The sequence below is a fragment of the Rhincodon typus genome, chromosome 21, assembly GCF_021869965.1.
Source record: "Rhincodon typus isolate 14 chromosome 21, sRhiTyp1.1, whole genome shotgun sequence".
Lineage (NCBI taxonomy): Eukaryota > Metazoa > Chordata > Chondrichthyes > Orectolobiformes > Rhincodontidae > Rhincodon > Rhincodon typus.
In genome coordinates, this window is record NC_063352.1 from 6,218,942 (window position 1) to 6,243,477 (window position 24,536).

A 24,536-nucleotide genomic window follows, 5' to 3' on the forward strand; every position below is an offset into this window, starting at 1 on the left:
AATGTAAATCAGTTTGAATGAGAAGAAGTTAAACTAAACTTAGATTTTGCTTGTGCATTAGTACTATGTAATTCTAACCCGTTCAAAAGCATTAACAAGGGAATTGCGTACCTGAAAATTAATGTCCTGCTTCATATGATAATCCCAGACTTTAATGACCTTCTCCCCTGCAGTCAGGAGGTACTGAATGTCTTCACTCACAGCTAAAGATGTGGAGACTGTCTTGTGTATATTACAAACCTATTGGAACAATAAAGTCCAATTACTACAAAGGAAAAAGAATACTTACCTGTAAAACTGGAGAGAATAAGCATGTCTACTATACTCATCTCAGAACCTGGTTTAGATAATAACTTGTAATAGTTCAACGAACAGTCTTTTCCGTCCCAGATTATTAATCTAGTATTAATATTCATATTGACCAAAGAGGATGATCTGTCTGAAGTAAATCAACTTGATAGAATCTATAATCAACAATTTGCACATATTTTGATCAAACAAATCAATTTCTAATTTTGCAAATTAAAACACAACATTTTAAATCAAAAAGTGAATCCAAACTGGCACACAAAGTGCATTTGCAACACCTCAACCTGAATGAAATCAGTTAACTGAAATCAGGAACTGAATCTAGAATACTCCAGTAGCTGAAGGGGAATTGTAAGCAAATCTTTAATAATTCTAAATATAGGAACGTGCTTTTCAAATACTTGGCCTGATCTTGGCCGTAAGTTAAGTTGCAGCATTTACTCTTGCAGCGTTACAAATGTAATTCGTGCAAGTACCAGCTAACTATGTTTTACTAAGAAACGCCCTCACCACCAGATATCTACCTCCCGAATTAATTTCCCTGTCTTTGCATTCAGCCACAGAATCTTATTAGAGGAGGTGGTCACAAGCAGCTGGTTAATTGCAGCAGACGAATAGCAGACTTTGAGAGCTGTGTCAAGGGTGGTTGTCTCCAGGTCCAGAATACTGACATCTATAAGCATTATCTGCAAGAGAAAGGCTATAGCTGAAAATAGACTCTTGCTGCTAATACAGATAAAGCTGTATTGTAGTTGTCACACCATGGGAATAAGTGCCATCCATAAATTACTTAATAAGCTACAGCACAGAACAGCACATCTTAAAGTGGAAAAATTTCAGGTTACTAATGAAAACTGAATCACGCACAAAGTTAACTATTTTTAATCACTGATTTTATCATGTTTCTTTTAATGCACAAAGCATATGACAGCAGAAGCTCTTTTCTCTTCTGTTGCATGATAGCCCTGTTATATTTATGGAATCAAAATTTAAACACACGTTAATAGTCTCTGCATACAGCATAAAGGCAAGATGTTAAACCGGTATGGCCTGAGTGATCATAATATAATGGAGGGTCAAGAATACAAAAAGCAGTCTGATGCATAAAAACACCCCTGTGCCCATTCAGAGGGAAAAAAATTCACAAGGGACAAACAGACACTAGACAAGCTAAAGGGGAGACAGGAGGGGAACACGCCAAGGATGCCTTACTCGGGGATGAGAGGGTCCTGTTACAATTGTGGAAAGGTACCATGACTGGTCCCAGAGGTTTGGAAGCAGGAATCGCACCTCTGATCTGAGGAAGCCACACCCAGCCCAAATATCCATGAGTCCTCAGGAAAGACCCAAGGGTTGACCTTGTATAAACTTGAGCAAAGCCAGACAAGTTTCAGATATTTGATTAATGTATGGATCCTCTCGGACAGTCATCCGTGTGATCTGGCCATATTGATTATAGTCACAGTGATCATACGGGAACAACCAAGACTGGGATAGTACTCAAACTTTTGGCAATTTGAGTAGGGCCCCTTAATATCCAAGGTAGGATAATATCAATGGAAGGCACACAAATCGGACAGGGAGTCCTTGGGGCAGCTTGGTTATGCAGCAAAAACAAACATTCTCACAGATTTATGTAATATGTACTGTGTTCATATATAGAGAATAGTCTTTCTTGTAGATTTGTGTAATATGCATTAGTGTGGCTTGGACATATATCTGTTTGTGCATCCCTGTTGGGTTAATAACTTGGAATTTCTTATGCAACACCATCACAAGGACAGGACTGGTTCAAGTAAAAGGACCACCTCCCCATGACAACTGGAACAGGTGTGGTCTTGTCTGCGCCACCAATATCTTGCAACAACACTGTGCAGGAAAATGTCTCATCTTTTCAATGCCTTGACACCTCACAAGCTGCATAATGTTACAAGTCTTATGGTTGTTTAAAATATCAAAATAAAGTAAATGCTTTCCCAACATATAAATAAAAATTTACAAGTTTTGCCAATCTTGAGCCAAAATAACAGCAGAAGCTAGCAATGTTGTAGACAAATTTACTGTCCATTTGGAATCGCAGCAAACAACCATTTAAAACACAACAGTTTGCGCCAAAGAAGACATCCATTTACAAAAGACTTAATGTGTTATGACTAGGATAAAATTGCTCTGACAAACAATGGCAGATTACCTCATCTAATGAGTGAGCATCCATCACAGTGACTATATATTCAGATGGGCCCACAAAAGCCAAGTAACGGCTGTCACTGCTCACTGTTAGTGCATCTGGACCATGATAACTGCCTCTTGCCACAACATTACCTGGAAGAACAGTGGACACAGAGTGACTAAATTGTTTCAGACAAAGATTGAAGCATCATTTGGCAAAGACAGCTTTCACTGTCAATGGAGGGGAATAAACCATCTCCCTTTCTCTCAGTCAATACATGAGAAGAATTTTCCTTTTAGCCTTTGGAAGCAAAGCATCATCTGAACAGAACACAATGAAAAATCTGGCAGGGAGTATTCAACTCCTGATTTTTCAGCAAATTAACCTATAATAGACAGAAAACATAGAACCTCCATTATGACATTTGATCTTACCATCCTATTTCCTCTATGCACTTCAAATTCAACAGCAAACCACAAGATATTAGAGCAGATGATGAAAAGCTTGGCCAAATAATAACTTTTAAAGGACACCTTAAGAGAAAGATAGAGAGGTGCAGACATTTAGGGAAGGAATTCCAGAGCTTAGAGACTTCGCTGCTATGAGTGCAGTAACTGGGGATGCACTAAGGAACTGGAGAAGCTTAGAGGATTTTAGAGCCGAAAAAGATGACAGAGCTAGGGAGGAGCAAGATTTACAGGGATTTGATAAGAAGGTTGAGAATTTTAAAATCACAAGAGTTGCTGGATTGAAAGCCAATGTAGTTCACTAAGCATTGGCATAAGAGTAGTTTTGGATCAGTTGAAGTTATGGAAGGTAAAAAATGCAATGACAGCCAGGATAACATTTGGAATAATCAAATCTAGAAGTAACAAAGAACCAAGGTTTCAGCAATACTTAAATGGAGACAGGCAATGTCATGGAGATAGAAATAGGCTGTCTTGATGATGAAGCAGATATGTGATTACAAGCTAATTTCAAATAGTATGCTATGGTTGCAAACACTTTGGCTTGGCAACAGAAAGAAACTGAGTTAGTGGCTAAGAAACTGAGTTTGTGGTGGAGCTAAATACATAAGTTTCAGTTTATCCAATACTCAAAGGAAATTTCTGCTCATCAAGGACTCGAGTCAGGCCAAGCACAAGCAGTTTGGTCAATCAGAAACAGTGGAAAAGTTGGCTGAGATGTTCATTAAGTAGAAACTGGGGTCAGAGCATAAACAGAACCTGACACACTATTTTAGGATGACACTACCAATGGACACCAGAGTTATGAAAAGGGAAGGGCTAAATGATAGTTCAGTGGGGGGGGTCTCCAGAGATAACAGTGCACCAAGCCAATAAAACGACAAATATCCACTTACCTATTCAACTTTGAAAATTCCTGGACACTCCAAAGTGATTGACAGCCAAAAAGTGCTTTTTAAGTGAGAGCACCATTGTAAAACAGCTAAGGCTTAGTATTTTGCCAGAAAGAATAGACTTGAAGCAAAATATCTAAATGGTGAGAGGAGAAGGATCTGGGTATCCTAGTGGATGAATTACAAAAGGTTAGTATGCACGGACAGCAAATAATTAGGGAAGTGAATACAATGTTAACATTTATCGCAAGAGGAACTGGATAGAAAGGAAGAAGATTATGCTTCAGTTTTAAAGGGTGCTAGTGAAACCGCATCTGGATTAATGTGCATACCACTGGTCATCTGATTTAAGGAAAAATATAAATGCATTGGAAGCACTTCAGAGGGGTTTACCAGACTAATGCTTGCAAAGAGTTAACGTCTTATGAGGAAAGGTTTGACAGGTTAGGCACATATCCACTGGAGTTTAGAAAAGCAAGAAGTGATTTGATAGAAACATGTAAGATCTTGAGGGGTATTGACAGTGTAAATGTGGGAAGGATGTTTTCTCTTACAGGAGTATCAAAGACTAGGGGTCTCTCTTTAAAAATCAGGGGTCAAGCATTTAAAACAGATGATGCAAAACTTTTCTCACACTGGAAGACGATGACGACGACTGGAGCAGGAACAGCGATTCAACCCTTCAAGCCTGCTCTGTCATTCATTATGGTCATGGCTGATCATCAAGCTTAATACGCTAATCCTGCTCTCTCCTCATGTCCCTTGATGCCTTAGTCACAAGAGCAACATCTACCTTCTCCTTGAAAACACAATGTTTTGGTCTGAACCAGTTTCTGTGGTAGTGAATTCCACAAACTCACCACAGTGGGTTTACCCATTATCCTTAAACTGACCCTTTGCTCCAGACTCAACACCATCAAGAACATCCTTTCTGCATCTAACCTGTCTAGTCCTGTTAGAATTCAATAGACTCCAAGGAGATTCCTCCTCATTCTTTTAACTTCCAGTGAATACAAGCCTGACCAATTCAATCCTTTCTCATACATCAGTCCTGCCATCCTAGGAATCAATTTGGAAAACTTTCGCTGTACTCCCTCTACTTCAAGAACAAGACAAGGAGACCAAAACTGCAGACAATATTCCAGGTGCGGCCCCATCAAGGCCCTGTGTAACTGCAGCAAGACATCCTTGTTCCTGTACTCAAATCCTCTCACTATGAAGGCCAATCACAGTCTGCCTTCTTTATTGCCTGCTGCACCTGCACGCTTACTTTTAGTGATTGGTGCATGATGATACCCAGGTCTCATTGAAAGTTCCCCTCTCCCAATTTAGAGACGTTCAAATAATATTCTGCCTTCCTATTTTTCCTACCAAATTGGATAACCTCACATTTATCCACATTATTTGCATCTGCCATGCATGCTTACTCATTCAGCCTGTCCAAATTTCACTGCACCATCTCTGCATCTTCCTCACAACTTATCCTTCCACCTAGCTTTGTGTCATCTGTAAATTGAGGTGTTATGTTTAATTCCTTCATCTAAATCATTGACAATTTGTAGGAATCGTTAAATATTTTTAAGGCAGAGACAGATAGATTCTTGTTAATGAAGAGGACAAAAGGTCATCAGGGGTACACAGGAACATAGTCATGAGGTTACAAACAAATCAGCCATGATCTTATTGAATGGCAGGGCAGATGGGGGAAAAGTTGGTTTGGCGGGGGGGAAGAGCGGGGAGGAGGTGGTGAGTAAACCACTTATTCTTATTCCTAGTTCACATGTTCTTATTTTGCAATGCTTTTGGCCCAAAGTGCCAGAGGAAATCTGTTCCCTTGTTTAATTTGAGAATACAAACTTTGTTCCATTTTCACCCTGTTAATTCCGGCTCTAAATCATGCTTCAGTAAACTAAAAATATCATGTATATAATCACTGACTGCAGTCACGGGACAGCAGCCATTTTGGCCTCTGTTAACACAGCACTTGGCTACTTGCACTAAACAATCCTTTCATAGAATTCCTTCAAAACTGTTTACCTCCTTACAAGCATTCCACACTAAGTACCAGTTAACCCTGCAATTAAGGCAATGGCCATTGGAATGTGCTGTAATTGGCTGAGTGATTATCAGCTGGATTTAACTCTGTATCTTACCCAAGATCCTGATAACATGGTGACCCTCTTCAGTTGCATTGTACAGGGCCAACGAACCCAAAGACCCAGCACTGTACATATACTCTCCATTGGGGGAAAACACAAGTCCAATCACTTTTCCTCTGTGCTGCCTGGAGACCACACATGAAATATTAGCAAAACCAGGGACAGAAACCTCATTCATCCTCTCCACAGCAAAGCATGCCTTGGAAAGCTTGGACAAAATAAACTTGAAAATAAAAACATGTTCTTAATCAAAAATGAATTGCTATAGAGTTGAGCACTCACCGTTGCTCAGCCAGAAGACTTGAATTCCCCACATTAAAAATTCGCACTACTCCACTGCTAAATCCACAAGCAAAAATTTGCTGTGTAGGGTGAAATGTCACAGCACACGGTGTCTCTTCAGCACTCACAAAGTCGTACAACTATTGTTCAGGAAAGCAATCAGTTACACATGGCAACTGCATTAATATGATCAGTAAGTCAACATATTTCTTTAAGTTTAAATAAATCATCTCATTCTTATTCCAATGTGAAGATGCACAGCAAGACAATATCACTTACAATAACACAATTCTTTCATTGGAAAAGTTTGAGAATCAAGTTTCCCATTTGGAGTGGGAGAAAGTGAGAGCACGAAACAGAGAAAATGGGGTTATAGAAAACGTTTTTGCTATTCTGGATGAAAGAGAAACGTACCTAAAGAGAACTAACCACAGGGCATTGTACAACTGCAATCATATTATTTCTCTAATGAGGTAACTATGAAAGGGAATCTTAAGCAAAATTTAGGCTTAGGTTTGTTTTATGTTTCGTTATATCCAAAGTTATGAGTAAAAATAACTTCTCTAGAAACAGTTGACATTTTTCCCAAGGGAACTCTCCAAGTACACACAGAATACATCAAGTATCTACCTCTAAAGATAAAAATCCTCACTGCCCAATCTGAACATACATACCTGTTGCATAGAGTCTAGGTCCCACACACGGATGGTGCAGTCTTCAGACACAGTAACAAGATGCCTCCTTATCCCATCCACTGAGAAAGCCAGAATTTTGTTTGTATGTGACCTCATTAATGTGGTATAACCTCTGCTGGGTATATCCAGGTATCCTAGGTTACCTGCAGTGGTTGCTGCAAGCACTTTCAGTCCATTAGGGTCAATACTTACAAAGCTAACACCACCTTCGTGTTCTGTAAATAGATGTAGAGATTAAGCAATTCTGTACGATCAGCCATTAAATTTACGCCATATTGAAATTTTAAAACTTACTTTGTGAAACATACATGTTTAAAACATGTTTTAAGCAAGGGTTAAAAGACATTTTACCAATGTCAAGGGCAAAAGATATCATAAACCAATTTTCACATCTGCTTCCTTTTCAGTCAGATTGGTGTCTGACATGAACAAAAGCATTGCCAGGTTACTGAAAAAAAAACGCCTCCAGTACAGTGCATTAAGGAAACCCAAAATCTACTGCCATGAGTAAGTACAAATTGTTTCTCAAGTAAAGAGAACTGTATTGCAGGATGGCAGACTCAAGGTTTAGAGATCTCCAAATGTGTACAGGGGTCTTACCAAGCTTAGCCAGCCAGTTTACTGGTTGAAAGCACTGGATTAACCACTCATTGCCCATCTGGAAACAAACTATTATGTTAGAACACTGCGTTATGCCTCACTGGGGTAGCACATTGTAAATCAAGTCCCAATATTCCTAGAATTATCACAAAAGTTGAAGATTTTACAAAATGCATAATATTTTAGACCGAGGTTGACAGAAAGCACAGACCAGGTTTCTGTACTTAACAAGAATTGTCATTTATTACAAATAAATAGATTCTATCTATAGATAATTATAAACTGTCAGCGTATAATTATACTGGTTAAAACTATTAACTTACCAACTCCCCCTTTACGTACACATATAGACAGATATTGAAATTATGGGTGCTATGGATGGAAGAAATAACTGGAAAGGTAGTTCAGTGGTCTCTGTCTACAGCTGAGATGATCTTTTTGCTGATCAGGACACGACTTCTCAATCTTCCTTCACCAGGTACTTTGACAAATCAATGTGCATTTATGATAACTTATAGTGAACTACAACAGCAATCTACTAGGGATTGATGTCAAGTAAGGAAGGGCAGTTGTCCAGTAAGTTACCTGCTTCCAGAAAGACCGTGGAGAAATCCAAGGGCCAAAGTCGCAAGTAACCATCGTCAGATCCTGTGGCGCAGAATGCAGCGGAAACACTGATACTATTGATGGCAATACCAGCACCTGGAATTTAAAAAGATTATTTAGCATACTAATCCTATTAGTCTGAACGATTATCACATAAACATATAACTTCCAATCTACAGACATTCTTAAAATGTACATATGCTTTCTCCTGACTTCACTCGAACCAATCAAGCTAGTGTCTGAATGTTGTTTGAATGCATAGTTAGGCAACAAAGGAAGAACATGCCATAAGTTTGATAGTTTTCTTTGTGTAATTTGAAAGCTCACTCCATCAGGCCATAATGGGGAAAGAAAGGCGTCTGGACAATGTGGACCACCAACTATGTATAGAATGGAATACCATAAACAATCAATCAATCACAGCCAAAAGAAGAATTCATAAATTAATATGCAGTCCAACTGAAATATTTCTGAAAGGTAGATTGTTATTACAATGGACAACAGTTGCAGAACAGATCTTAGACAAATTGAAAACTCGTTATATTTTATATTTTGACATGTAACCTGTGATAAATATTTCCATTCCATTTTTCAGACTATCAGATTCTAAAGTCTGATATTTTATTTTCAATTAGACTTCACATCGGAGATAAATGAATAATTATCTTGTATACATTAATGCAACAATGTCTCATTCCATTTATTTCAAAGCTGCAAAGCACCACCTGCTGGATTTCAAGATACACTGTAATAATTAAACCTATTTCCAATTATGCCTAGGCTGAAAACACTCAAAAATAAGCACAAATGAAGGATACCATTGAGCCTATGAGATTCATATTATGATACAAATCTGTGACTAGCCCCAAAACAATCTAAATGCATTGTTAGCTATTCCAAAGATTTTGTATCCACAGCCCTATCCAGTACCGAGCAGTGTGTGCAGGGCTTCCTGAAATCAACCTTTTCCCAGGGCAGAGGGGAAAGTGCATTGCACTAAGTTTCTCAGTGGCATTACTTGTAGAAATGACAGCTTGTGTATGCATGTCAGAAGCCTACCTGACCTATTTATTCCTACATTGCCCTTTCCCACATAAAGAAGTATTTTTAAATGATGCTTCAGATTCACTACTTCTACCTTTGAGTTTTCTTCAATTTTACCTCCTTTTGAACTGCAAAACTTAAGTGTTTCTTAGCCCATTATAATTCAGTCCACCTAATAGTAGGACTCACTATCTCATCTCAGTTAGACTGGGGGAGAAATCAACCTCTCTCCTCTTACTCCATCATGACCCCTCAAAACACATTACAGCCCTTCAGGGAAAATAACTTTGTGTTATACATTGTGGAAGTGGCAAATAATTTCTGTGTTACATGTAGCCATGCTACCACAATGACCTATTTTTCTAATAATTTCAATGCAATAATTGAAATTTATTATGCAATGTGTCATTTAGTTTTACTCAACCCATGCAAGTTATTATGCTTGCACAGAAATGCAGTCTCTTACCTGAATTAAATGTCACTGTTTCTCGTTGGTGTGAATGCTTTTGTTGTGAGGGAAACAAGCGACGAGCATTCTTAATTACAACATTTTTATAATCAATTTCAATGATGTGCCCACTTTTGCTGCATGCAAAGCTGCAATTGAGCAAAATAATATAAATAAATGCACAGTTTATATTCAGATTGTCAATATTGATGACATTTCTTGTGTCCAAACTTGATTAACGGCGAAAGGTTAAGGGCAGGGACAGGATCAGAGATTGTGAAGTACATCTTCATAAGTCACAAGTGTCGGTCTTGATTCAAGAATATGAATCCTATTAAATCACTTGCAGCCCTCAGGTTCATACTTTTGAAAAAATAAATTGTTTCTATTACTACTTTATTCCTTTAGTTCCCTTTCCATGAAAAATTACAATTATTCCACAATCCAATGATGGGCCCAGGCTTACCTTGTAGCTGAATCAGGAGAACAGGAAACTCTTGTATCAAAACTGGTTTGCATTGAATTAGCTAATTTACACTAGTGTATGGTCCCTCAGTTGATAAGAAAACTGCCCAGGCTTCAGAAGATAATGTTTCACGTTGCTGCCATCACCACCAAAAATACTCCAAACTGTGGATAAACAAATTATGTATGGAGGCAAAATTCTGTTAGGGTGGATTTCAACCTTCATCTCCTGGTTGGCAAGATCAGATACCTGTACCCAATTTATTTGGAAATTAAGGGACTAAAGATTAAAAGAGGTTTTAAGAAAGGGAGGTGTATGGATCCAGCACAATCCCAAAGATGACAAATATCAAACCCTTACTCCTGCACAAAAACTTCAATCTACCCTGGTTACGGGGGAAAATTTAAAAATCTTATTTTCATTTCCTAATTACTGTGATCTTCAGAATGTAGCCAGCCTTATAGTTATAGTTTCTATCCTTATCCCCTCTAAGTTATTCAGTTCAACCATGTCATCTCCTGACACAATCATCTGAATTTTTTTTTGGCCTGAACACTGAATTTGTCAAATAAGAAAATAGTTTGAAATACTGATCTTTTGGAGTGAACATTAAGGCCAATAAAAATCTCAATGTGATACAGACAATTAACAAGAAAGACATTCCAAACTGCTTCTTGCTGCTTTTGATTGACAGCTAACAAAATGGATCGGGCATATTCAGTCCCAGTTAAATTAAGTGGGTTTTAAAACAAAGAATATAAAATATGGAACATACATTAACAGGTTTGATCAAATTAGATCAAATCACTATTTATATGACATGGATCTGGTCTTGAAAAACTTTTTTTTGGTTTTGTTTACTTTTGCCCTTACAGCATTCGGTCAGCAGGATCTTTGTCAGCCAGATGCCCCTCTTCAAAAGCAACATCTGTAAATTCCAAACAATGATATTCACCCAGGTTTACTGGGCAAGATCGCAGTGCTCCACTTCGAACTCGCCACAGGCGGATGTTATCTCTTCCACATGACACCATCCTGTTGGACAAACAATGAGCCCATCACTGTACAGTCACAGTGTCACAATGGTTGCATTTACGCTCGGAAAACAAGAATCTGAATGGAGTAGAAGAGTAAAGGGATCTAGGAATACAAGTGAACAAGTTAACAATAGCAAAGCAATAAAAATTGCTCTCAAAGAATTGAAACTTATTTCTGGGGGTACAAAATTCAAATTGAAAAATAGTGAAGCTACATTAAATTTGCATGAGCCTACCGAGACTGCAAAGTTTTTTTTTAAAGTACAAAGAAGATTTGCAAGGATGGTACTAGATTTGAAAGATTACAATTGTCAGGGTAGAAAATCAGATTAGGGCCTTTTCTTTAGAAAAAAAAAGACTTAGAGGTGAGCCAAAAGATCTTTAAAATTATAAATGGTTTACAGCATGGTAGTGGATTGAATGCTCCCACTTGCAACAGAATCAAAAATTATGGGCATAAATACAAGGGAGTTATTAATGAATCCAATAAGGGAATAAGGAAAATCTATTCTCAGTTGTTCGACTGTGGAACTGAATATTACAGGAAGTGGTTAAGATAAAAAGCTTTGATTCTTTCAAAAATAAACTGAGTACACTGCAGGAAGTAGAAAGATTGAGATGAGATGAAGAAGAATAAGATTTGTAGACATCAATTAGGCCAAATGTCTATGTGCTAGATCTTCCTTGCAAGTATTTCACCTAAGTTTATAATACCCTTTTGTATTCACCTGCAGTTTCAATGCAAATCGGAAAAAATAACTTATCAGTTACTATGGAAGAGCAAATTCTTACTTTACAGGTAATACATCATTTGAGAGAGAAAAGCCAATATAAAAATATTCAATGTCCCACCTGGTGTCATCAAAAACAGCTATTTTCATGACCTGAATGTCGACTTCAGTGTGAGCTTTTGCCAACACTACTACTTCGCCATCCCGACTGACTTTTGCTGTGTCCCAAACTACAACCATCTGCAGTGAAAGATTGTTTTCCTGTAACTTTAAAGACAACTTCAATTGCACATCCTTACTTTATTATCCTACATGAAAACTGACTACAATTGTCTACATTTGTAGACCTTTAATTCTACTCTTCCATTATATCATGGTTTCTTAGTGTCTCATCCAGTCACTTTGTACTGTGTTTCCCTGTCTCAGTGGTAGCTTCTAGTTGAAGACACCAGTCAATCTAATGCTGTAGATTTGAATATCATGCTGCCACCACTATTATATTTTGGATCCTTGTTAGACTCCATAGCCCAGATTATTTTTGACTCTCATATTTCAGATCTCTCTTGTAGATATGTCTGAATTTCCAAAAGCTTCGACCACCTATCCAAACCTTAAAAGTTAAAAAATGGTTCAATGAAATGCCTGAGAAGTGAACAGCAATTATAAAAAAAAGTATTTTCTATTTGGTGCGAAACTACCATGAATGCCTACGGGAAACTTCAATTCATCTTTGAAAATCGTTACATGAAGCTTCACAGTAGAGTTTGGAATGGAAGTTACAAAGAAGCAGTGGCAGAGTGGTAATGTTACTGAACTAGGAAGCTAGATGCTCAAATGTCACATTTTTTTCTGTAAATGTCTTTCTTATTCTTTCACAGGATGCTAGCATTGCACTTCTGTCAGTGCAGTAGGACTGTGGATTTCCAGGGCCTACATATCAACATCAGCAAAATTACTCAGAACTGTTGCAATGCAGAATGTAGCAGGACTTTGTCTTTCGGTATTTGCAGTTAATAACATAGTTAGATATCTAACTATGGTTAGATAATGATAACTTACATTAACCTCAATTTTCTGTCTGATCCTAGTCTTTGTTTGAAATTCATGAAGTTTTTTTCTCAACAAGCTTATAAACTACTACTCAAGAATAATACTTTACGTGTACTATAATTTACACTTCTAATGATCCTGTTTGATTCATTCTACTTAAACACTAAGCATCATAGAGAACATCAGACATAAAACAGAAAATACTGGAAATACCAAGCCTGCCAGCTGACATCTGTGGAGACAGAAACAGTTAGCTTTTCAGCTGGATGATCATTCATCAGAACTGACAAAATTTAGAGATGTTCACAGGTTTTAAGCAGGTAGAGAGGCAAGAAAAACGGTAGGTAGAATCAAAAGCCGGAGTGATTAGCTGACAAAAGAGATGACAGTAGAAAGTAAAAAAAAAAACGGGCTAGGTAAAGAACAAAAGGTGGCACTAGAGAAGATATAAATGAACAAAGAAAAACCATTACCAACCTTTGCTGTCCAAAAGAAATAGGGGTGGTGATTATGCTTTTAAACTGATTGAATCTAGAAGGTTGTAAACTGTGTAAATCAAAAGATGAGGCGCTGTTCCTTGAGCTTCATTGGAACTGTGCAGTAAGCTAAAACCAAAAGGGTCATAGTAGAAACGGGGTGGAGATTTAAATGACAGACTACTGGAAGTTTAGGATGATATTTGCAGACTGAATTGAAGCATTCCACAAAGCAATTAGTTCACCTGTGCTTGGTCTCTCCAAGGTAGAGGAGATTATATATACACTGAATTGCAAGTAGTTGTGATTACTGTTTCATCTGGAAGAAAATGTTCCCAGTTCACCTTTCAAACCTGAAACATGAATTATTCCTCTCCTCACAGATGTTCTCTAAATCAAAGTATTTCCAGCATTTTTTTGCTTTTATGTCAGACTTCAAGTTTATCGGCTAAGTATCTGAGAAAGGTTACTGGTCTTGTAAGGACAGAAGACTGGAGTATTAACCAAGTCATGAGTTAATAATTTTATTTGTCTGATTTAACATCAATTAGTTTCATCTAGAAGTAGCAGCAGTGAGTACCATCTGCAGGATACAATGCAGAAATACACCAAGGCTCCTTAGATAGCGCATTCCAAAACAGTGACCACCATTATCCAGAAGGCCAAGGGTAGCAGGTCCTGAAAGTCTGTTGCTAACAGCATTATTGGTGTAGCTACACCAAATGGACTGCAGCAGTTCAAGAGGGCAGCTCACCACCACACTCTCAGGGCAACTAGGGATGGGCAGCAAATGATGCCCACACCCCACAAATTAATAAAACAGAGTACTTACTGATTTACCACGACTGTCCTTTCCCACACCACAGAGAACTCTTCCACTGAATGAAAAACTGAAAGAAAATGAAAAACATTTTAAAAACTTTCTGTTATTTGGACAAATCTGAACTAGCCTGGGGTACTGGCTTGAATTGCATTAACAAATCAAGACTTATTGGGAACCACTACTTGAGCAATTCTCAGACCAAGTGAGCATTCTAACTATAAGCTCCCATGAGCAATTCAAATACATGAGTATAAATGGGGAGATGATGCCTTGTGGTATTATTGTTAAACTATTAACCCAGCGATCGGGATAATATTTAAAGGACCCTGATTCAAAATGTGGAATTTGAATTCAATCAAAATCTAGAATTAGGAGTCTACTGATGACCATGAAACCACTGTTAATTTTCAGAAAAACCCACCTGATTCACTCATGCCCTTTGTAAAGGAAATGGTTACCTTTACCTGGTCTGGACTCCAGACCCACAGGACAGTAGTTAACTCTTAACTGCCCTCTGGGCAATAAACGACCAGCTACACCAACATCCTGTGAATGAATTTTAAAAACTGCTACGAGAGACACCAAAGCCCTAACAGCTGTACCCTTTATTTTTGAAGGCATTTAATTGATTTAGTTTTGGAACACTATTAATGCTACAACTCTTAGAACACTACAAAAATTCGACAGAACCATTAGAACAGGTCTGAATGGCCTATGGAGCAGTATGTTCTACACAGAACATCAAGATACTGCAAGAAAGCTGATAAAGATCATATTTACAAGGAAATCAAACATCTGAATAAGAAGAGTATTAAATAGGGGAATAAGTTTTGAGTAGGTAACCTCATTTTGCAGTTGGCAGCAGCACATGTTTTTTTTAACAACAAATCATCACAAGTGCCAAAATTCCTATTATGTTATTAACAAGACAATTGAAGGTACTGTCGACTCTAACTTATTCCTCGTTTTATATGCAGTCAATTCAAAACTAATTCAAGGGAAACACAAATATTTTGTCAGAATACACCCAGCATAACATCATGAATGAAAATAATATAATGTAATGATTTCATGATTAAAAATAGATAGGAGGGATAGGTAAAAAATGTACAAATACTTTCCTTCATAAGATTTAGAATTGTGTCTTAATTCAGCATGTTAAGCATCACTTTACTAAATGTATTGGCTGTGATTGTTGAAACTGGAAATAAGCGAGCAAACTCAATAAATTTAGTACAAGAGATATTATTACAAGACATTTAAGCAGCACTTAAATTTAATACACAATATATTTGGATTTACTGACTACAAGCAATTCCAGAAGTAATTTAAGAATTATTTAATTTTTTGTTTCAATTCACTTACAACCAACAAAGGAAGGAGGGACACACATCTACAGCTCAGTCTTACCTAAGGGATAATACCGAATGTACATGGGTCTTGAACATTGCCAGGCAGTTCCCTTTGTTAAAGTTCCAAATTCTGACCAGACTCACATTCCCAGTCTGTGCTGATGCAAGAAGTGTTGAGGTGCCATTAAAAGACAAAGCAGAAACCTGATAGACAAAAGAGAAATGGAGGGTGTGGATTGGAAAGCTGTAATTTATTCTACATTGCACTTTGGTAGGGTTCCACAACATGTGCTGTAATTTAGTAGGACCTAATTCTATAGCCACAATGAAGCCATAAAAGGGAGTACCAGAGGGATAGGGACAGGATCAACTCGAAATCAAGTCCAGCTGCTTTCAAGAAACAGTCACTGATTGATCAAGAGTTGCAGAAGCTTGGCAGCATTTCCTTGGACAAAGAATAGATCTACATAATACACACCAAAATCTTTCTGAAAATAGAACTAGCGAGATTATAAAACAGCAAATCCATTGATCATACCTTATCTGTATGTCCAATGAAAAATCTCTGCTGCCCTGTATCTATTTCCATTACCACTACTATGGCATGACAGGGGTAAGCCACAGCTGATCCAGACTTATTCCATGCTGCCTAAAGTCAAAACAAACATCATGAAGCATATTTTACAGTTGCTATTAAAGGTTTAATCGTCACCTTTGTGTTACTTAGGTCTAGTTAGATAAAATACTTATTTTAAAACTTCCAAAAATTTGAAAATTAATCCTTCAATAAACCTTCAACAAAAATTTTTCATAAAAATGATTAATGAAATACAGATATACACCGTAATGTGTCATGAAGTTCAGAATCAAGGACATTAGTCAAGTCACAGTCAGAAAACAAGAGGCAAACCCAAGCTCTTCAAAGAACGTATAGCATACAAATAGGCTCTTTGGCCCACCATGCTTGTACCATAACATAATACCTTTCGAAATTACAATCCTTTTACCTCAAGGGAGTCCATATCCCTCTATTCCATATCTATTCATGTATCTGTCAAGATGCCTCTTAAATTGCTATTGTATTTGCTTCTACCATCTCCTCCGCTAGCGCATTCCAGGCACTTACTATTTTCTGTATTAAAAAAAAACTTGCCTCTCATATCACCTTTAAACTTTCCCACCCTTTTACCTTAAACCTATGCCCCCTCATAATTGATGTTTCTACCCCGAGGAAAAGACTTTGACTATCCATTTATCTATGCCTCTCAATTTTGTAAACCTCTATCAGATCGCCTCTCAACCTCCAATGATTAAATGAAAACAAACCAAATATATCCAATCTCTCCTCATAGCTAATATCTTCCAAATCAGGCATCATCCTGGTACCCTCTTGCACCCTCTCCAAAGCCTCCGCATAATTCCGGTAGTGCAGTGACCAGAACCGTACGCAATATTACAAATGCGACCTAACTAAAGTTCTATACAGCTGCAACCTGACTTGTTAATTTCTTACTCTACGCCCCAACTGATGAAGGCAAGGCATGCCATATGCCTTCTTGACCACCTTGTCCACTTGTGTTGCCACTTTCATGGAACTGAGCACTTGTACTCCTAGATCCCTCTGTATGTTAATGCTTCTAAGGGCTCTGTCATTTACTGTACACTTCCCTCCTGCATTAGACCTTACAAAGTGCATTACCTTACATTTGTCCAGTTTAAATTCCATCTGCCATTTCATATCTGTGTCCTTTTATATCCTCTGACAATCCTCCTCACTATCTGCAGTTCCCCCAATCTTTGCGCTGTCCACAAACTTACTAATCAGGCCATCTGTATTCTCCTCCAAATCATTTATGTATACTACAAACAGAGGTCCCAGCATGATTCCTGTGGAACACCACTGGTCACAGATCTCCAGTAAGAAAAGCACCCTTCCATCACTACTCTGTCTTCTATGACCAAATTCATTCTGTATCCATCTTACCAGCTCACTACAGATCCCCTGAGACTTCACCTTCTGTACCAGCATGGCATGAGAGGCCTTGACAGAGGGCCTTGTACAGAACATCCATCAGCCTGCCCTCATCAATCATCTTTGTCGCTTCCTCAGGAAACACAAACTCCCCCACATAAAAGCCAGCAATGTTGCCTTTCATGAATAAGTCCATATTTTGCCAAACGTAGATAAATCCTGCCTCTAAGAATCTTCTCCAATAATTTTACTACCACTGACACAAGGCTCACTGGCCTTTAGTTTCCCAGATTATCCCAGTTGCCCTTTTTAAACAAAGGAATAACATTGGCTATCCAGTCCTCTGGGACCTCGCCAGTGACTAAAGAGGATACAAAGATTTCATACAAGATCCCAGCAATTTCCTCCCTTGCCTCCCTCAGTATCCGGGGATAAATCCCATCAGGTCTACCTTAATGCTTTTCAAAACCAAAACCACCTCCTTTCTTATATCAGCATGCCCCACAATATAAAGATACCCTTCTCCAGACTCACCATCCACCATGTCCTTCTCCTTTGTGAATCCCAATGCAAAATATTCGTTAAGGACCTCCCCCACATCCTCTGGCTCCACGCATAAACTTCCTCCTTTGTCCTTGAGTGGAACTACCTTTTCCCTATCTACCCTCTTGCTCCCTATATGTCTAAAAAGTCCTGGGATTTCCTTAATCCTGTTTGCCAAGATCACTTCATGTCCCTTTCAGACGTCCTATATGCTTGTTTAAGTACTCTTCTGCTTTCTTTATATTCCTTAACGACTGTCTGTCTTCAGTTTCCCAAATCTTATGTTTGCTTCCTTTTCCTTTCTGACTAAGCTCACAATTTCTTGTCATCCAAGCTTCCAGAATCTTGCCATCCTTATCCTTCGCTTTCACAGGAACATCACAGGCTAATCAATTAGCCTTTAAAAGAGTACCACATGACAGATTTGGATTTACCCTCAACCACCCTCAATCTACGTCCACCAGTTCCTGGTTAATATTGTCGCAGTTACTCTTCCCATAATTTAGCACTTTCACTCCCGGATTACTCCTATCCTCATCTATAAGTTACTTAAAACTTACAGAATTATGGTCCCTGTTCCCAAAATCTCCCCCAATGCTTCCTCACAGGCCAGAAGCTGCAAGGTGTAATTTGTAGGAAGGCAAATGCAATGTAACTATTCATTTCAAGTGAGCTACAATACAAGAGCAGGTACGTACTGCTGAGGCTGTATAAGTCTCTGGTGAGACCACATTTGGAAGACTGCAAACAGTTTTGGGACCAGTATCCAAGGAAGGGTGTGCTGGCATTGGAGATGGTCCACAGCTGGTTTACAAGAATGATCCTGGGGATGAAGAGCTTGTCATGAGGTGCACTTGAGGACTCTGGGTCCGTACTCAGAGTTCTAAAGGACTAGAGAGGAATCTCATTAAAACTCAGAATACTGAGAGGTCTGGATAGAGTGGACATCAAGAAGATGTTTCCACTAGTAGGAGAGACTAGGACCTGACGGCAGAGCCCCAGAGTGAAGGGGCAACCCTTCAGAATTGAGACGAGGAGGAATTTCTTCAGCCAGATTCTAGTGAATCTATGGATCTCATTTTTGTGGAGGCCACGTCATTGAGCGTATTTAAAACAAAGATAGGTTTTTGATCAGTAAAAGGATCAAAGACTACGGGGAGAAAGCAGGAGAATGGGATTGAGAAACATATCAGCCACGACCAAATGGCAGAACTGACTCGATGGGCCATACGGCCTAATTTTGCTCCTATGTCTTACGGTCTTGTCTGTAACAAAAGGCAGCTAGCAGCTTCTCCAGATGATTTGCCTTTATTTAACACAGGTAAAAATGAGACCAAGGCAAAAGTAAAGACATGGAGAAGAAATGAAAAACCAAAAACCAAAACAAAAAGCTATTTCACAACACCGCATGACAGCTTTAGGTTTGAAACACACTTACACATTTCATAGTGCACCCTCCAAAGCCAATAATCCTCTTTAATTTCAGTATTGGGTCTGGCTGCAGCCCCTACAAAGAACAGTTGTAAAGAGAATGGATAAATTTACAATGAAGTTTAAACTTTAAAAAATGTGAAGTAACTTCCATCTCCTGAGTTGCCCAGAACAAATATAATTTGTAACAAACAATTCAAAGAAAAGCCACGTATCAATTACATAGGGATTCTATGGAAATTGTTCACAAAGGTAAAAAATATTGGATGTGAGAGATTCCAAACATAACTGGAATGGACATAACTCACAAAAAGGAAGAAGCTCAGAATCTAAAAGACATCCATGAATTGCGAGGCAAGGAAACAGTGGTGTATTTTTGGGGCACAGAGAACTACAACGTCTACTTTGTTGGCTAAAGAAAACGTTCAGGTCAAGTGACCTACCTTATGGTCTTTAAACTTCTGACAAATAAACCTGGTAGGTGTAGGAACCTTAGTGCATACAACCTGAAAAATAAAGGCATTATGACCTTTTACATTATGCAACACATAACTGGAAGTGAAGATCTTTTATTCTTAACAAGGAAGCATAGTCACGTTTTAACACAATATAGTGCTTTGGCGCACTAAATATTTAGAATATGAACAGTGAAGTGGAGCAAAAACACTGTGTGGGACAGAATAAAATTGACTCTCATTGGAACCTCTGAGGAGAATGACAATTTCATTCTAAGAAGTAGCAGCCCCCCGCATTTCAAAAGAAGAGAAACAATGTTATTTGCAGCAAATGCCTCTACAGCAGTAAACGATACTGCTTGCAAAATATACAGCATCTAGCATTTAAAAACTATCCATGACGCAGCAGCAGCTAAACTTCTAACCACAGCTAGAATGTTGTAGGACAGTGTTGGGCAGAATCTAAGGTCTTTCCATGGAAGGGAAGAAATTAAGGGAGTTAAGTAAAAGGGAAAACTCTCCTTCACAATTCCTTGCAACCAGCATCAAGAAGTATTACTGGCAAAGAAGGCACTGCCCTTTCTCTATTCCCCAATCCTAAGAAGATGGATAGCAAAGAATAATACATGTAATACTTGTGTTAGGTCTGTTTGGTTTGATGTGACAAAAAGTTTCCAAAGTTATGCTCTGGAATTAGAATTAGAATGCAAATTCAAGTTGCAAATTGCAACAGTAAGAACACAGTTTTATGGCTCACCTCCTCTGTATCACCGCTGCATTTTTCAACCGAAACCCTACCACTTTGACCCGCAAAGACATGAATTCCACCATCATCCACTGGAATTAATTTTGCACTTTCATCACTTATAGCTGTGGCTTCATCCCCACTTTCTCTGATCTCTTTGTCACAATGGGGTAATACAGTTGTATCCAAGTGTACTTTTGGAATGTTTGTAATGATCTGAGAGGATCGCCAACGTCTACAAGGAACCTGGAAGGGGAAGCAATTCTTGAAGCATACAGCAAGAAATTAAAAGGACATAATTATTTAGTTTTTGGAGTTTCTCAAAATTTAAGAAAATTATACGTTTTCTCTTTAGAATACAATTGAATTCAAACATTTGAAAATAGCATGTTCCCACAGAATTTGCAGTTTACCAAGGGTTAATGAACGTCCAGCATAGGTGATGAACTGAAACTACTTCTAACAACTAAAACTTAAAAAAAAATTACAAAAGGCTAGAATGAGGTTTCAGATAAAGAGTACTAAATTACAAGTAGAGCACACATAAACCAGGCTTGAACTAAATGCAATACAGAAAGTTAAGGGGATGATTTGATTAAGGTTTCTAAGATTTTATAAGGAATTAGCAGGGTAGCTCGAGAGCACCTTTCAATTTACTAGTGCAAGAGTCTAAGACTGGAGCATAATTTCAAAATCAGACATAGGTCTACAAAGATAGAAGACAGGAAATACATTTTCACACAAAAGGTGGAAAGCTCTCCCACAAAAAAAACAACATATTCTATCTTAAACATGAAATGTAAATCTGAGATGGATAGATTTTTGCTTTTCAATGTTGAGGGATATAGGAGCTAATGTGCGTGGATGAAGTTTGGAGAAAGATCAGACTTGAGGGATTGAATGACCTATTTTCGCTCATACATTTCTAAAACCTGCCATTAAGAGATTTTCCCAAGCACTACATACAATCAGTAAATGCTTGGAGATATTAATTTATTTTGTTTAAAGCATTCCAGCTAATATTTATGCAAATTCTTCTCTGTTCTGCATTACCATTGTCATTCCTTTCTTTAAACAAAATGCAACAAAATGCTGTATATGGATTTGTAATTAGCCTCAATTTGTTTTATTCGCGTGTACAATTTTCTAATGGGTACCTTATAACTGGAACAAGAAATCACACAGTGGGGCACACGTTGTGCTCTAAAGATGTGCAAAAATTGAAGACTTGCATTCTCAAGCAGGATACCAATGAAATTTCAAAACACCAACTACCCACATACACATGGTTCACTTTTATATTCAGATTATAAATTGAACCTGCCCTCAGTTTTTGGGAGGATTTTTGGAGACTTCAAAAGGTCAACATATATGCCAACACCTATACTATATGCAAATAGTCAATAGTAATTCTAAATCTTGTTTGGTAAATATTTATTTTCATGCCATTTAATTGAGTATTTCTAGTTGTATCAGAGATTTGCTGCTCAGCAGTAAATTCACCAATTTTGCATGCATGTGACACATCCATTTTTAGCAATTACCAAGTCATCACTTCATGAGAGAGATAGGCAGTACCAGAGATTGCTCAAATTTTTTTTTAAAAGTACACAGAGTCAGTATCCCTGTTCAGCTGGGTGTCAAGAGATATTGCAGCACTTCTTGAAGAACAGCAAGTTTCCTCAGCCCTAGTTAGCATTCATCCAATAACCATAAACAACCAAAAACAAATGCATTTCAATTATTGATAGATAAATTGGATATTAGGTGGTTGGCATGTTTGGCAGCAGCCGTTAGCAGCTGTGGCTTAGCAGCAGCACTGTGGTCGAATCATAAGGCTTTGGGTTCAAGTCTCATTCCAAAACTTGAGCGCTTCATTCTGCTGCTACCCCAGTAAACAGAGTGCTTTTGTTGTCAGGGATGACATCATTTGAGTAAAATGTCAAATTAATGTTCAGTTTGATCTTTGAGAAAGACATAAAAGATTGTATGGCACCTTTCAAAAACAAAGCTCCCCCCACGCCTCTCCCAGTTTGACTTGCAGATATTTCCCTCAATATCACTTATATCATCACAGATTGACCTTGCTCTGCCAACACTGCCTGTCACATGGCTCCACAGGCAACAATCACTTAATCTTAAAAGGTCGCCGAGTCGAATCCTGACATGTTGAAATGTATTGTTAATTGTGTTGTTTCTTTCGTACTTAAGAACAGAACCAATTAAAATCGGCAGGCATTCTGAGAAGAAAATAAAGCCCCCATAAATTTAAGTACTTAAACTTGGAGTAAGGAGAGTGCCAACTTTTCTCATGTACTCACGGTCTTTGGACTGGTAATTTGTTGGATGAGAGAAACTCTGTCTTGTACTGCCTTACTGACACTCACTGTGGGTGGATTTGCTCTAACCGGAGTGCAATGTGTTGGATGATCTAGATACGGCAAGATTAAAAAGAAAATATATTACTGTTACTTCAAAGTTGTAGCGAAGATCTGTAGCTCAGGTTGTGGGTGAGGTTGTTGACTTGCTCCCCGAGCTGGCTTGTCCTCGTTCAGACGTTTCGTCACCATGCTAGGTGACATCATCAGTGGAGCCTCCGATGAAGCGATGTTATTCTACTCTGCTTGGAATTTACACCGTTTGGTCCATTATGGTGAGTCGTGTCGTTTCCGGTTTTGATCTGTACGGGTTTGTACATGGGGTCCAATTCTATGTGCTTGTTGATTGCATTATGGGTGGAGAACCATGCTTCTAGGAATTCCTGTGCGTGTCTATGTTTGGCTTGGGCTACTATGGCCTTCATTGTCTGAGTGTACCGATATTAAGGAGAGTTTGTCGCGCCGTTTTGCTGCTAGTTGATGTTCATGTATTCTGATGGCTAGTTTCCCTCCTGTCTGTCCGATGTAATGTTTGTGGCAGTCGTTGCATGGTATTTTGTAAACCACGTTGGTTCTGCATGTTGTGGGAATGGGGTCTTTAATACTTGTAAGTGTTTGCCGTAGAGTGGCTGTGGGCTTGTGGGCCACCATGATTCCTAGTGGTCTTAGGAGTCTTGTGTTGACTCAGTTGAACTGGAACAAGATAACCATAGTAGCCCAAGCAAAACATAGACACGCACAGGAATTCCTAGAGGCATGGTTCTCCACCCATAATGCAATCAACAAACACATAGAATTGGACCCCATATACAAACCCATACAGATCAAAACCAGAAATGACACGACTCACCATAATGGACCAAACAGTATAAATTCCAAGCAGAGTAGAATAACATCGCTTCATTGGAGGCTCCACTGGTGATGTCACCTAGCATGGTGACGAAACGTCTGAACGAGAGCAAGCCAGCTTGGCGACCAAGTCAACAACCTCATTATTGTTACTTTTTGTGGAACAAATTATGAAATATTTTAGACTAGGCTGAAGACAGCAAAGGATTGGTCCTACGTGCAGAGTTGGATTGGTGTACAGAAGCGTACCTTTGAGACTGAGGAATCAGAGGCATCAGAATAAAGTGTTAAGTTTATTAATGCCTACAATTAAACTTAAACCAATTAAATTAAACTGAACTACAATAAACAATTAAAGAGTTACATTTCAAAAGCCCAATCACAGACAGCATTCATAAATCCTTGACAACCTCCTGCAGGATTTGGCCTTCATACCACCAAGGTGCACACATGTTGAGATGTCAATGAAGCATTTTTGAACTCACAATGAGAATGAAAAAAATACAAGTCGTCACATTATCGCCAGTGATCACTCTTTAATGAGTATGATTGCCC

At 38.4% G+C, this 24,536-nt stretch overlaps 1 protein-coding gene across 1 annotated transcript in view; it reads right to left on the reverse strand.

The window, feature by feature from the left end:
* The window catches only part of wdr90 (WD repeat domain 90), a 69,609-nt gene that overhangs the window by 25,769 nt on the left and 19,304 nt on the right, over positions 1-24,536 (reverse strand). The window contains exons 9-25 of the mRNA XM_048609666.1: positions 23,076-23,185; positions 20,767-21,000; positions 19,998-20,060; positions 19,562-19,630; positions 16,147-16,257; positions 15,667-15,812; positions 14,266-14,323; positions 12,029-12,147; positions 11,013-11,174; positions 9,692-9,822; positions 8,161-8,277; positions 6,955-7,190; positions 6,281-6,420; positions 5,993-6,123; positions 2,501-2,631; positions 834-995; positions 112-240 (exon numbers count right to left, since the gene is read on the reverse strand). Of these exons, the coding sequence (XP_048465623.1) occupies positions 112-240; positions 834-995; positions 2,501-2,631; positions 5,993-6,123; positions 6,281-6,420; positions 6,955-7,190; positions 8,161-8,277; positions 9,692-9,822; positions 11,013-11,174; positions 12,029-12,147; positions 14,266-14,323; positions 15,667-15,812; positions 16,147-16,257; positions 19,562-19,630; positions 19,998-20,060; positions 20,767-21,000; positions 23,076-23,185 (2,249 nt within the window). The remainder of the gene's footprint in view (positions 1-111; positions 241-833; positions 996-2,500; positions 2,632-5,992; positions 6,124-6,280; positions 6,421-6,954; positions 7,191-8,160; positions 8,278-9,691; positions 9,823-11,012; positions 11,175-12,028; positions 12,148-14,265; positions 14,324-15,666; positions 15,813-16,146; positions 16,258-19,561; positions 19,631-19,997; positions 20,061-20,766; positions 21,001-23,075; positions 23,186-24,536) is intronic.